At 48.9% G+C, this 14,369-nt stretch overlaps 1 protein-coding gene across 1 annotated transcript; it reads right to left on the bottom strand.

The window, feature by feature from the left end:
• Positions 1 to 498: 498 nt before the first annotated feature.
• LOC140590961 (G-protein coupled receptor family C group 5 member B-like) lies at positions 499 to 13,850 on the bottom strand. The gene is made up of 2 exons (XM_072712791.1): positions 13,013 to 13,850; positions 499 to 689 (listed from the first exon to the last, which is right to left on the bottom strand). The coding sequence occupies exons 1-2, from the start codon at positions 13,848 to 13,850 to the stop codon at positions 499 to 501; spliced, it is 1,029 nt and encodes a 342-aa protein (XP_072568892.1).
• Between the last annotated feature and the right edge of the window lie 519 nt (positions 13,851 to 14,369).

The raw sequence follows: 14,369 nt of genomic DNA, 5'->3' as shown, positions 1-14,369 counted from the left end.
AGCAGTGTTCTGACAGTCCGGGACCTCCTCAGGGACAGGGACTGGTGGTGCAGGGGTTGGGACAGGAAACAGGATGGGCGGAGCCGGAACCCAGGGCACAGGCGGAGCCTGGACTGGGGCATGGGCGGAGCCTGGGCCAGGACCTTGGGTGCGAGCGGATCCTAGGCCAGGGCGGAGCAGCAGGCGGAGGCGGGGCCTCAGGCGGAGCAGCAGGCGGAGGCGGGGCCTCAGGCGGAGCAGCAGGCGGTGCCAGGAACTTAGCCTCACTGGGCGGTGCGTCCGCTTCCGGGACTGACACCACTGGGGCCGGTACGTCGGCCTCCGGGTCCGGCAGGTCAGGCAGGACGGGTAGAACACAGAAGTCAGGAATGACAGGCAGAACAGGGACATTGCCACCAGGGTTGGCGCTGTAACAGCAGGCATTGCCCCTTTAAGAACTCTTTGGACATGTGGGATAGCATCCCATATTGCCCTGGCTCCCTGATTAGCCAGGCGTGCCTACCTGAAGCTGTAAGCTGCTAGCGGCAGCAGCTCTGTGGCAGCAATGCGGGCTTCAGGCACCTGTACAAGTGAGGCGGGGGGGATGTCTGGGGTGAGCCCTGTGGAGCGAGAGCAGGCCCCCAGGAAGATCGTTGGGGCTTCCGCCGGTCTCCTCTCCTTTCGCTTTTTCTTTTTCCTCCGGTTGGCGGCTGTAAGCGGAGGTTGAGACTTCTCCAGGAGGACGGAACCTCTGTCATGTGCAGCGCGACTGGTTGGGTCCTTCCCTCAGTCACACGCTCCACCAGCTGCTGGAGGTTTTCCTGCACCTCTTCCATGAGGTGCACGTTCGCGGGCAGAGGCATCTTGCCTAGGAGGGTCCCGCTCCAGCTGGCTAATTCCAGCGCTACAGGGTCCTCTCTGACCTCGGGCTGGTTTAGCCAAAATATCACCTCCTGGAGCAAACCGAGGCATTGTTTCTCGGCTCGCTGAGGTGAGTCTTCTGAAAGATCTGTTATTCTGTCAGGTCTGCTGCCCAAGCAGCGAGCAGGGAAGCAGATTCCGGAGACGAGGATTGCAAAAACGGGATTTATTAACAAAGCAGGGAGCAGCACAGGACAAATATTAATGACGGATCTGGGGATACAAACTCTGACGTGGACTTAAATACACATGACTAAGGGACGGAAATGCAGAACAGCTGAGAACAATCAGGAATTCACATGAAGTAACGAGGGGGGCGTGGCACACGGAAGGATCGTAAAAAAACACCTCAGCAACATTAGCACATGGCTCTACACCTTACAACATCAAAAGTCATGACTTGCAACAGGGGAGGGAAATGGGGAGGTGGAGGTAGTCCAGCATAGACAAACAGCCATCCGGTCCTGCAGCCATAGAGGCGCTGGTCACAGACCCGCCTGTTCACACTAGGGGTATGAAGCGGCAAAGGCTTGGAATGGGGGGAGGGTGTCCTTGGGATTGGGATGCAAGAGAGTCTCACTGCCTTGTTCTTCTAGGGAAGTTGTTGAATTCAGCAGCGGCCATGGCCAAGGCCAGTGCTGATTAGGGGGGAGCCAAAAGCAGATAGAATAGGGTTGTTTGGGTTTTCGGGTGAGAAGCTGTAATTTCGCAGCTCCTCTAATGTCCACGCTGGTCTCCGCCATCCAAAATCCTTTGCAAAGCCGTGAGCTTCTCCGTGATGTCATGAGAAAGTATTCTGATGTTATCTTTTTAGTGTACAGTGATCTGTAGCGCCTTCCAGGGAGGAGAAGTTCAAAGAGGCTGTAGTCCAGGTATGAGGTATCTGTGATGCTTTTGGCTGCCTATTTCCTGACTCAAGGAGAATACAGGTCCTGGAGGATGGGCAGGTTAACAACAATGATCTTTGCAGCAGACCTAACTTTTCGTTATAGCCTGTAATTGTCCTTCTGGTCTAAACCAGACTGTGATGGACAAACTGAAAACTGACTCAATGACTGCTGTGTAAAAATACACACTGTAAAAAAAAATTGTAATTTTACAGAAAATAACCATTACGAGCAGGTCATGACACGTTGCTGCCAGTCATCTAATCGTTTGTTTACAAATATTTTTTTTGCTTTATTGAAGGTGTTTGATAATATATATTTGTAAAAAAAAAAATCCTGTAAAATAAATCTATTTGCTGAACTTCTGGTGTGGTCATTTTATGAAGGTGATTTGTTGCAATAATTTAGGAGAGATCTGTAAAATAGCAATATTTATCTGCTGAACCTACAGAACTGCCCTTTCAGGTAATTTTGGTAAGGTATTTGATCATAATAATATTAAGAAAAACTGTAAAATAACTGTATTTCTCTTCTGTGTATTTCTCTTCTGAACTTATAGAACTGCCCTTTTAAGGTATTTGATCATAATAATAAGAAAATGTCATGACTGTGCTGGAGCACGAAGCGAGGAAGCAGCCAGGAAGTCGGGCGAACAAAGGATTTTAATTATAAGACAAGGAACACGACACATTAGAAACAGGATGGACGTTAATGACCGGGGGTGCGTTTCCCAAACAACGACGGAAGTTAGCATTAATGATGCATCGTACTATGGTAGTTCAAACTAACCAACATCCGAAGTATGACTGTTTCCCAAAACCATTATACCACAGTAGCTTGCACCACGTTAGTTAGTTGGGACTTCCGTAGTTTGAACTACAGTGGTTCCAGCGCTGTACAAATACGCAGTCGTGTAATATCATATAAATATATAATAATTACACACAATGGCAATGGCAACTTTATTTATAACGCACTTTTCACACAACGAAGTTGACCAAAGTGCTACAAGTTGTTTCAGAATAAGAATACAGTGTTACAAAGGCATGGATTACTGTTTCAAAGTGCTGTCGTGCAAGAAAGTGCTAAATTTTCAGAATGATTTCAGAGTTTTCAAATCGACAGAGAGATTGCCAGCAGAACCAGGTCCAAACACCATCACCTCCATCTTCGAATCATTAAAACAAAGAAAATTTAACGTTATCCAAGATTTTATGTCCTCCAAACATGTTTGCAGAGAGTTCACAGACAGCCCATCCTTCCTTTTAAGGGGAACATACTGTAGATCTGGCAGTCATCTGCCTAACAGTGAAAGGAGACACCATGTCTCCTGAGAATTGAGCCCAGGGGGAGCAGATAAAGAGAGAACAAAATTGGGCCCAAGATGGAACCCTGCAGGACTCCATGAGACAGTGGAGCGCAGGAGGACTCACAATTACCTAGATGAACCGAAAAGTTTTGATCTTTTAAGACCTAAACCATTTCAAAGCCACACCTGTTATGCCAACACAATGTTCCAAACGCGAGATTAAAATCTCATGGTCGACAGTATCAAATCCATTCATCCATCCATCCATTTTCTCCCGCTTATCCGAGGTCGGGTCGCGGGGGCAGCAGTCTCAGCAGGGAAACCCAGACTTCCCTCTCCCCGGCCACTTCATCCAGCTCCTCTGGGGGAATCCCGAGGCGTTCCCAGGCCAGCCGAGAGACATAGTCCCTCCAGCGTGTCCTGGGTCTTCCCCGGGGCCTCCTCCCAGTGGGACATGCCCGGAACACCTCACCAGGGAGGCGTCCAGGAGGCATCCTAATCAGATGTCCAAGCCACCTCATCTGACTCCTCTCAATGCGGAGGAGCAGCGGCTCTACTCTGAGTCCCTCCCGAATGACTGAGCTCCTCACCCTATCTCTAAGGGAGAGCCCAGCCACCCTGCAGAGGAAACTCATTTCGGCCACTTGCACCCGCGATCTCGTTCTTTCGGTCACTACCCACAGCTCGTGACCATAGGTGAGGGTAGGAACGTAGATCGACTGATAAATCGAGAGCTTCGCCTTTTGGCTCAGCTCCTTCTTCACCATGACAGACCGATGCAGCGCCCGCATCACTGCGGATGCCGCACCGATCCGCCTGTCGACCTCCCGCTCCATCGTCCCCCCACTCATGAACAAGACCCCGAGATACTTAAACTCCTCCACTTGGGGAAGGACCTCCTCCCCGACCCGGAGAGAGCATTCTACCCTTTTCCGGCTGAGGACCATGGTCTCAGATTTGGAGGTGCTGATTCTCATCCCAGCTGCTTCACACTCGGCTGCGAACTGTCCCAGCGAGAGCTGAAGGTCACGGTCCGATGAGGCCAACAGGACCACATCATCTGCAAAAAGCAGAGACCTAATCCTGAGGTCACCAAACCGAACACCCTCAACGCCCTGGCTGCGCCTAGAAATTCTGTCCATAAAAGTTATGAACAGAATCGGTGACAAAGGGCAGCCCTGACAGAGTCCAACCCTCACCGGAAACAAGTCCGACTTATTGCCGCCCATGCGGACCAGACTCTGGCACCGGTCATACAGGGACCGAACAGCCCTTAAAAGGAAGCCCGGCACCCCATACTCCCGGATCACCCCCCACAGGACTCCCCGAGGGACACGGTCGAATGCCTTCTTCAAGTCCACAAAACACATGTAGACTGGTTGGGCAAACTCCCATGAACCCTCCAGAACCCTGCGGAAAGTATAGAGTTGGTCCACTGTTCCACGGCTGGGGCGAAAACCACACTGCTCCTCCTGAATCCAAGGTTCGACAATCTGGCAGACCCTCCTCTCCAGAACCCCCGAATAGACCTTACCAGGGAGGCTGAGGAGTGTGATCCCCCTATAGTTGGAGCACACCCTCTGGTCCCCCTTCTTAAAGAGGGGGACCACCACCCCGGTCTGCCAGTCCAGAGGCACTGCCCCCGATGTCCACGCGATGCTGCAGATGCGTGTTAACCAAGACAGCCCCACAGCATCCAGAGCCTTAAAGAACTCTGGGCGGATCTCATCCACCCCCGGGGCTCGGCCACCGAGGAGCTTTTTAACCACCTCAGCGACCTCCGCCCCCGAGATACGGGAGTCCACACCCAAGTCCCCATACACTGCTTCCACATCGGAAGGCATGTCAGTGGGATTGAGGAGGTCTTCGAAGTACTCCTTCCACCGACCCAAAACGTCCCGGGTTGAGGTCAGCAGCACCCCATCCCCACCATAAACAGTGTTGATGTTGCACCGCTTTCCCACCCGAAGCCGCCGGATAGTGGACTAGAATCGCCTCGAAGCCGTCCGGAAGTCGTTTTCCATGGCCTCGCCAAACTCCTCCCAAACCCGAGTTTTTGCCTCAGCGACCACCGAAGCCGCATCCCGCTTGGCCTGCCGGTACCCATCAGCTGCCTCTGGAGTCCCACAGGCTAAATAGGCTCGATAGGACTCCTTCTTCAGCTTGACGCCATCCCTCACCACTGGTGTCCACCAGCGGGTTTGCGGATTGCCGCCGCGACAGGCACCGACCACCTTACGGCCTCAGCTCCGGTCAGCCGCCTCCACAATGGAGGCGCGGAACATTGCCCATTCGAACTCAATGTCCCCCGCCTCCCCTGGGACATGGGAAAAGTTCTGCCGGAGGGAGGAGTTGAAACTCCTCCTGACAGGGGATTCCGCCAGACGTTCCCAGCAGACCCTCACTATACGCTTGGGCCTGCCAGGCCTGGCCGGCTTCCTCCCCCACCAGCGGAGCCAACCCACCACCAGGTAGTGATCAGTTGACAGCTCCACCCCTCTCTTCATCCGAGTGTCCAAGACATGCAGCCGCAAGTCTGATGACACGACTACAAAGTCGATCATCGAACTGCGGCCTAGGGTGTCCTGGTGACAGGTGCACATATGAACACCCTTATGCCTGAACATGGTGTTCATTATGGACAATCCGTGGCGAGCACAGAAGTCCAACAACAGAACACCACTTGGGTTCAGATCCCAATCACGCCACTCCAGGTCTCACTGTCATTGCCCACGTGAGCATTGAAGTCCCCCAGCAGAACAAGAGAGTCCCCAGAAGGAGTGCTCTCCAACACCCCTTCCAGAGACTCTAAAAAGGGTGGGTACTCTGAACTGCCGCTCGGCGCATAAGCGCAAACAACAGTCAGAACCCGTCCCCCCACCCGAAGGCGAAGGGAGGCTACCCTCTTGTCCACTGCGGTAAACCCCAATGTACAGGCGCCCATCCAGGGGGCAATAAGTATGTCCACCCCCGCTCGGCGCCTCTCCCCGCAGGCAACTCCAGAGTGGAAGAGGGTCCAACCCCATTCAAGGAGACTGGTTCCAGAGCCCAAGCCGTGCGTCGAGGTGAGCCCGACTATGTCTAGCCGGAATTTCACATCCTCGTGCACCAGCTCAGGCTCCTTCCCCATCAGAGAGGTGACATTCCATGTCCCACGAGCTAGCTTCTGCAGCCGAGGATCGGGCCGCCAAGGTCCCCGCCTTTGGCCACTGCCCAGCTCACAACGCACCCGACCCTTATGGCCCCTCCTATGGGTGGTGAGCCCATTGGAAGGGGGACCCACGTGCCCGAAACCCTTCCCCAGGGAAGCATCCTAAAAAGATGCTCAATCCACCTCAGCTGGTTCCTTTCCATGTGGAGGAACAGTGGCCCCTAACAAATATCTGAGCTCCTCACCCTATCTCTAAGGCTGAGGCCAGACACCCTGCCAAGGAAGCTCATTCCTAAAACACCATTGCTCCTGTGACAAAATGCAGACCAAAGGCCCTCTTGTCATATACTGTAGGTATAGGCTAATACCCTGCTTTACTGTGTTACTATATGAATCTGTATTGTTATCTAGGATGGACTGGACCCGATAGCCTGTCTCCTGTAACTCCTGATTCCTTTCCCTTCCTCCTAGCCTGTTTGCAGACAGAAACAGCCCCTTATTTCTGCCATATGACCTGTAATTTAGACCACGTTATCCCTCTGAAGCAAAGCAGGTTTGGGCCTGGCCCATACTTGGATGGAAGACCAAACAGGAAACCTGGGCTGCTACGGAAAAATGTGTTGGTGTGGCAACAAATTTAACCATCCTGTGGTCTATGTGGATCCCAAGGTCTCAGTGATAGGAACATTGTGCTGTAAAATGCAGCTATCCCTCAGATGAGATGTATAACTGGGGACCTGACTCTTTGAAGTCATAAAAGATCCCTGGTACCCCATTGCTCTGGCTAAAACGGTCTACTGTGGCCTTTTCAAATCTGGCTGCCATTGCATCATCCAAGTGGGTGCTACACAGTAGCGGTAGTTGAATTATCTCCCCATTGGTTCTGTAAACTGCTTGGGGTGTCTTGCAAAGTGCTATATAAATGTTATTCATAAGCAGATTCTGTTTTACATTCTTCATAAAGTGTAAACTACAACAATCATCCTGATATAGTTGAAAAATCCACATGTTAAAAATGGCTGTTTTCTCAAAATCTGTAACAGTGAAGGAACTGACGAGTGGTTGGGCTACTTATAGTTAAAAGTTAATTGAAAGTTTTCACCCTTTAGCCAAAAAAACCCACGAGTTCCACATATGTATATATATATTATTTATTTATTTTCAACATCTACTGCAGTGGGCTGGCACAGTCCAAAGGAACCAAAGGAGCATCAGCTTCCCAGTTCTTGCTAACTTTCAGCGGAGGCGGACGCACTTCTCTCCCTCTCCCTCCCCTTATCTTCCCTGCTTTGCTTCTCTCGTCTCGTCTAGTCTACTGTCTTACTGTCTATACTCGGGAGACCCTCTCAGCCCTGCTCTTCAAAACTAAGGAAATTATGGATTTGATCAACTGGTCTCTCAATGCAATTGACACCATCTTCTCGAAGAGGAGCGCAGGTTCGGGGGAACCTGACTGTCCTGCAGGAACGTACGCAGCTGGCTACACGATGGACGGATGGGAGAAGTGGAGGGTCGTGTGTCTGGCAGCTCTTTCCGTGGAGGACATCGAAGATATCTACCTATTCGGAACCTTGATAACGGGTCTTATGCTGATTGGATTAGGCATCGCCCTGGTTTATCGGAAATTGAAGAAAACGGTGACAGCCGCTCAAGACCCCACCAGGCTGGCCAAATTGATTGACGGTCTTGGCAGAGCTGTTGGCGCTCAGACTATGGCTATAGATCGCAAACTGGATAACATCACAGTGTCTACTGATCGTAGATCTGATTACATCACCGTGACTATGGACCGCAGACTGGATAACATCACGGAGGAGGAGCTCAAGGCTTTGCGCAGGATTCTAGACGACGGGGACCAGCGTGGACATTAGAGGAGCTGCGAAATTGCAGCTTCTCGCACGAAAACCCAAACAACCCTATTCTATCTTCTTTTGGCTCGCCCCTAATCAGCACGGGCCTTGGCCAAGGCCTCTGCTGAGCTCAACAACTCCCCCCTGGAGAACAAGGCAGCGAGACTCTCTTGCATTCCTCTCCCCCAACCACAAGGACACCCTACCCCCATCCCACGCCTTCGCCGCTTCATACCCCCAGCATGAACGGGCGGGTCCTTGTACAGCGCCGTCTGGCTGCAGGAACGGATGGCTGTTTGTCTATGCTGGACTACCTCCACCTCCCCATTCCCCACCCCTGTTGCAAGTCTCGACTTTGGTGTTGTGAGCTGTGGTGACTATGTGCTTATTGCTGAGGTGTTTTTTTTCTCTGTTCCTATATTGTACTCCCTACTGGAGTGCAGTCTGGGGGCTGTTTTTTTTAATCACCTCCACTCTCCTCGCGTAATCTTGTTTCTCTGAGTTTTCCTATAGTCCCCTGTCTTCCTGACCTGTTTACCCCCTACGTGTGTTGTATATGTATGGTCGGGTTGATAGCCAATATTTCGCTGGTACTTGTGACTAGTGACAAGGTGTATTGCAACAGCAATAAAGGGTTTCATCAATCAATCAATCAATCAGATGGCTCTGTATAAAAAAGTACAGGAATTCCTGTTAGTAATGAAGTCTCAGAAAACAATGACAACAGCAGCAAAAAATGGGATTCAAATGTCCATCAGTTAGTCTGAGGACTAGTCTTCTCTCCCCTCCCACCCTAACATTCACCAGAGCCACCTTCCTGTGTAGGTGTGAGAGACAGGTATTCAGATATAATGAAAACATCCTTCAGTAGGTCAGTGGTAACACTTGAAAGGGAAAAGGGGAATTCCTAATATGCTGGTTGTTACATTTATGTAAGTTTATATCCCCAATAAATATATTTAATTTTGATTGGTATTGCAAAGGGGATAATTTTGTATACATGCATCCCCGTAACAATATTATGTGATTTGGACTGGTGGGGGTGTATCTCAGTTCTGATGTGACCCCCACGGTGTTTAGGCTTTTGTCAGGTGAGGCCCAGAGACCAAATCCATATTTTCAGTTCATTGTTTGGGTTGCCTCAGTGTGTGTGCACATTAGCTGCTGAATGTGAAGCTACACTCACTGCTTCCTCGTTCACAATAACGACCAGGTCGATGGGCTGCTCGACGCTGTTGTCCCTGTTGCCATTCTGGTGACCGTGCGACTCTATCCTCCTCTGCTGCAGCGTCTTGCCTCCGCTATACTAACCCCTTTTTTTTTCCACACCGCATGTACTCATTTGCATAGATCCGCGATGCCGAGTTTTTAAGCCCTTTTTTAAGCCTTTAAGGCAAACGTATTCACAGTTTCCCTTAACCAGGTCAACACAAATACAATAAAATCATTTTTGTTCAATTATAACCATGAATTTACTTATTAAATTACTAACTACTAGTGTTGTAGTCAAGACCGCCTAAACCGAGACCAAGACATTGCCGAGACTTGAGGGTACCAAGACCAAGACCAAGTCCAAGACCAAGACCAAGACACACTAAGGTGAGACCAAGACCAAGACTGGTCGAGACCAAGACCAAGACCGAAAACAGACTAGGGCTAGAATCGACATCATATTACCCAGATCAACTGTAGAGAAAAAAGGCATTGCTGTAAAGTGTCATTACTCGTTAAATCAAATTCATGTTATCTTTTCATCTTTTTTCATGTTATCATGTTTCTTTCTGTGATAGTTACGAGACCTGATCAAAAATAATATTCTCAGCAATCCTCTCCTATAACCATTTTATCAGACCTCGTCAAGGGAAAGAGATGGGATGTACCAGAAAGATGTTCATATTAAGTCTCTTATACCAGGGACAGAGGCCTCGGGTAAGCTATGAATACAGCTATGTAATGATCCTTTGCTTTGAATTGAAGAGAATGAGCCTCCAGATTGACTTGCACCTCCAAGACCGTGCTTTCTAATCAATGTAAAATACCTAATTTATTTGAATTATAACTATGCTATAGACTTCGCGGACATTTTCGGACATTTTTTTGCCGATGTATGATACGATGTGAATGATGTTTGTGGACTGTGAAGCACTGGCAGTGTCCGTGGAGAAAATGTATAAAATGTAACGTTTTTGAAATGGATGCATCTGACTGGTTGCATTTGAATTGAGGCGCGTAATAAATAATGATACTGTTCTGTGAGGATGTGCAGTTTTCTCTTTTTTTCCCCATCCCATCGAGACCGCTATGTCCGAGACCAAGACAAGACCGAGACCAAATAGAGTCGAGACCAAGACAAGACCGAGACCAAATACAGTCGAGATCAAGACAAGACCGAGACCACAAAAAATTGGTCTCGAGACCGGTCTCGAGACCAAGACCGGTCTCGAGAACTACAACACTACTAACTACACAAAATAAGTTTAACAGCAAATATAAACACTGAAATAAACTCACCTAAAGGATTATTAGGAACACCTGTTCAATTTCTCATTAATGCAATTATCTAATCAACCAATCACATGGCAGTTGCTTCAATGCATTTAGGGGTGTGGTCCTGGTCAAGACAATCTCCTGAACTCCAAACTGAATGTCAGAATGGGAAAGAAAGGTGATTTAAGCAATTTTGAGCGTGGCATGGTTGTTGGTGCCAGACGGGCCGGTCTGAGTATTTCACAATCTGGGGTGCGTTTCTCGAAACCATCGTTGCTACCTACGTTAGCAACTTGCGTGGTTCAAACTATGTAAGTACGACGCAGGTGTTTCTCGAAACCATAGTTCGAACTACATAGGTAACGATACTGCGGACTTACGTGGTGCGATGTATCGTTGAACGACGCAGGTGTTTCTCGAAACCATAGTTCGAACGAACGTTCGCAAACACTGTCGTTAAGTTGTGTAATTCGAACTACAGCTCACGAGCTGTAGTTAGAAGCGTAGTTATATGTAAATTCGTCAGCGATGGTGGAAAATACAGTGCAATAAGGGTATAGTCACCGTGTAAGTAAGAAATTTAATAATCTTTAATACCTAATAAAAAATAATTTAGCTCTACGATCACATATAATGTGAAGTTGTCTGAAAATGTAGTTTGAAACGTAATTGTTGTGTGGGTCTCTGGTCATAAGTACGGTAACTGTCTGTAGTGAGCAAATCTCAGACTGCAAAGTATTAATTAGCACAGGGGTGGGTAATGTTAGCAGAATGACACTACAGCGGCCAGATACGAATCCATGCCTTTGTTCTCGGGAAATTACGTCTGTAATGTTTGGTTATTACACACACCTGTGTATTCCAGTCAGCCAGTATAACAATATTCTGTAAGCGACAACGTCGGAATAAAAGTTATTCTGTTTATCACTCCAAGGAGTGTCGCATTATTTTTCCGCGATTGCTAATTTTCATTTTATTGGCGTTATGTGACTGACAGAAATTGATGTCACAAATAAATATACGTGTGTGTGTGTGTGTGTGTGATTATTATATATTTTACACAGTTTGCGAGTGTTTGTACGCGACCGGCTGTGAAAGTGCGTTGTTAGTTGTTGCGCACGACTTGCCGTGAGTCTGACCAATCAGCGCTGGAACCATTGTGGTTTAAACTACGGTAGGTTAGCCGTGAGTCTGACCAATCAGCGCTGGAACCACTGTAGTTCCAACTACATAAGTCCTAACTAACTAACTAACGTGGTTCGAACAACTGTGGTACGACGGTTTCGAGAAACAGTCGTTGGTCGGATGTTGGTTAGTTTGAACTACCATAGTACGATGCATCGTTAATGCTAACTTCCGTCGTTGTTCGAGAAACGCACCCCTGCTCAGTTACTGGGATTTTCACGCACAATAATTACTAGGGTTTACAAAGAATGGTCTGCAAAGGGAAAAACATCCAGTATGCGGCAGTCCTGTGGGCGAAAATGCCTTGTTGATGCTAGAGGTCAGAGGAGAATGGGCCGACTGATTGAAGCTGATAGAAGAGCAACTTTGACTGAAATAACCACTCGTTACAACCGAGGTATGCAGCAAAGCATTTGTGAAGCCATAACACGCACAACCTTGAGGCGGATGGGCTACAACAGCAGAAGACCCCACCGGGTACCACTCATCTCCACTACAAATAGGAAAAAGAGGCTACAATTTGCACGAGCTCACCAAAATTGGACAGTTGAAGACTGGAAAAATGTTGCCTGGTCTGATGAGTCTCGATTTCTGTTGAGACATTCAAATGGTAGAGTCAGAATTTGGCGTAAACAGAATGAGAATATGGATCCATCATGCCTTGTTACCACTGTGCAGGTTGGTGGTGGTGGTGTAATGGTGTGGGGGATGTTTTCTTGGCACACTTTAGGCCCCTTAGTGCCAATTGGGCATCTTTTAAATGCCACGGCCTACCTGAGCATTGTTTCTGACCATGTCCATCCCTTTATGACCACCATGTACCCATCCTCTGATGGCTACTTCCAGCAGGATAATGCACCATGTCACAAAGCTCGAATCATTTCAAATTGGTTTCTTGAACATGACAATGAGTTCACTGTACTAAAATGGCCCCCACAGTCACCAGATCTCAACCCAATAGAGCATCTTTGGGTTGTGGTGGAACGGGAGCTTCGTGCCCTGGATGTGCATCCCACAAATCTCCATGAACTGCAAGATGCTATCCTATCAATATGGGCCAACATTTCTAAAGAATGCTTTCAGCACCTTGTTGAATCAATGCCACACAGAATTAAGGCAGTTCTGAAGGCGAAAGGGGGTCAAACACCGTATTAGTATGGTGTTCCTAATAATCCTTTAGGTGAGTCTATATTAACTTGGCTTCCACACACTAGGTCAAAGCAGTAAAAAGAAAGTACCATACCTGAGTTGCTGGCCTCCCTTGGACAGGGTGGGGACAGGCGCAGGTAGGCATGCGTCTCAGGGGCTGCATGAAGTAGTAGCAGCAGCCATGCCTGCGCCACCAGCACCACCGCCTGCACAGGATCGTCCCAGTCAGTGAGGCCAAGCGCTACCTTGCCATGGAGGTGGAAAGTCATCCAGCCCGCCCACAGCAGAGTAGAACTCATGCAGGTAGCGAGCAACCATGCAGCCCTCCATTTAGCCTGCAGCTTCTTCATGCAAAGGCTGCAGGCTGCAGCCAGCAGCAGAAGGCCCAGCAAGTAGGTGCAGCCCAGTATGAAGTCTAGTGCTTCATACTGACAGGCTGGCCGGCCCTGATGCACCACATTAATTAACAGGATCCATTCAGGATCCATTATTGCCAAGGCCACTGCTAGGCCTACTAGGCAGCATCTTCTGGGGCTTTGGGTGCCTCTTGCCAACCAGCACAGCTGCACACCCTGAATAATCAGGCAGGCAAAGCATAGGGCGAAGAGTGGCCCCCAGAGAGCACGCCGGGCGATGCACACATACTCATTGTGGTCAAGGAGGTACGTGGCGGTGAGCGTGCAAAGCCCAACGATGGTGGCAAGCAGCAGGAGCAGCGGCGCCACCCCGCTGCGCACCTCAGCGTCTGTGATCCGCCGCAGGCGCCAGAGCAGCACCACAGCCAAGATCAGCGAGGCCAGGGCCGCCCCACCTGCTGCCGCCACCACGCCCCACACTACTTCCATATAGCCACCAGGAACAGTTTTGCCCTGTGCTAAGCTGGAATCCACCAAGGAGAACATGATGATGAACAGAGATAGAGAGAATGCCATCACTGAAACAGAGAAACAGAGAACAATCATTTTATGGATGGAATAGGCATGGGTCCATTAAAAACTGCAGAATACATCACAAGTCACAAAAGCAACACAAACTAATCCGGACCGCAAGACCCCCACAAGACAGCCAGCATCATTGTTAAAAACCACTGTTGTCTAATAAGCTGCATCTAAATTAAGCAGACATTTTTTAGCATGGATTACCTTTTACAGTATATTACCGATGACCGTCACCTTCAAAAGCTCTTAAAGCGTAACATAAAACTCAGGCTAATCCCACCGGTGCTACGCTGACCACTGAAACAAAATGGAAATCTGTAAAGATTTCATACCTGGAGTGTACGGATCAGCTTCAACAGGCAGATCAGTTTCTGACAGCTGCTATCAGATTTTTCTGAACCCATAAAATTCCAGGGAAAAGCAGTGACAGGGCACTTAAGTCATCTGGAGTCTATTTATCTTAAACAGAAATTAAAATCATGTTAAGATTTCTAACTGGGGTGAACCGATCAG

The sequence above is a fragment of the Paramormyrops kingsleyae genome, chromosome 5 (genome assembly GCF_048594095.1).
Source record: "Paramormyrops kingsleyae isolate MSU_618 chromosome 5, PKINGS_0.4, whole genome shotgun sequence".
Taxonomy (NCBI): Eukaryota; Metazoa; Chordata; class Actinopteri; order Osteoglossiformes; family Mormyridae; genus Paramormyrops; species Paramormyrops kingsleyae.
Note: the sequence above shows the minus strand (reverse complement) of the source record. Positions and strands in the feature narration are given on the sequence as shown.

What these genes read in the sequence shown, in the direction of transcription:
- LOC140590961 (XM_072712791.1), bottom strand. Translation starts at nt 13,850, where the DNA reads ATGGCATTCTCTCTATCTCTGTTCATCATCATGTTCTCCTTGGTGGAT. An exon ending in AAGGGAGGCCAGCAACTCAG is followed by an intron (nt 690 to 13,012) that starts GTATGGTACTTT and finishes CTCCGCTTACAG; the next exon opens with CCGCCAACCGGAGGAAAAAG.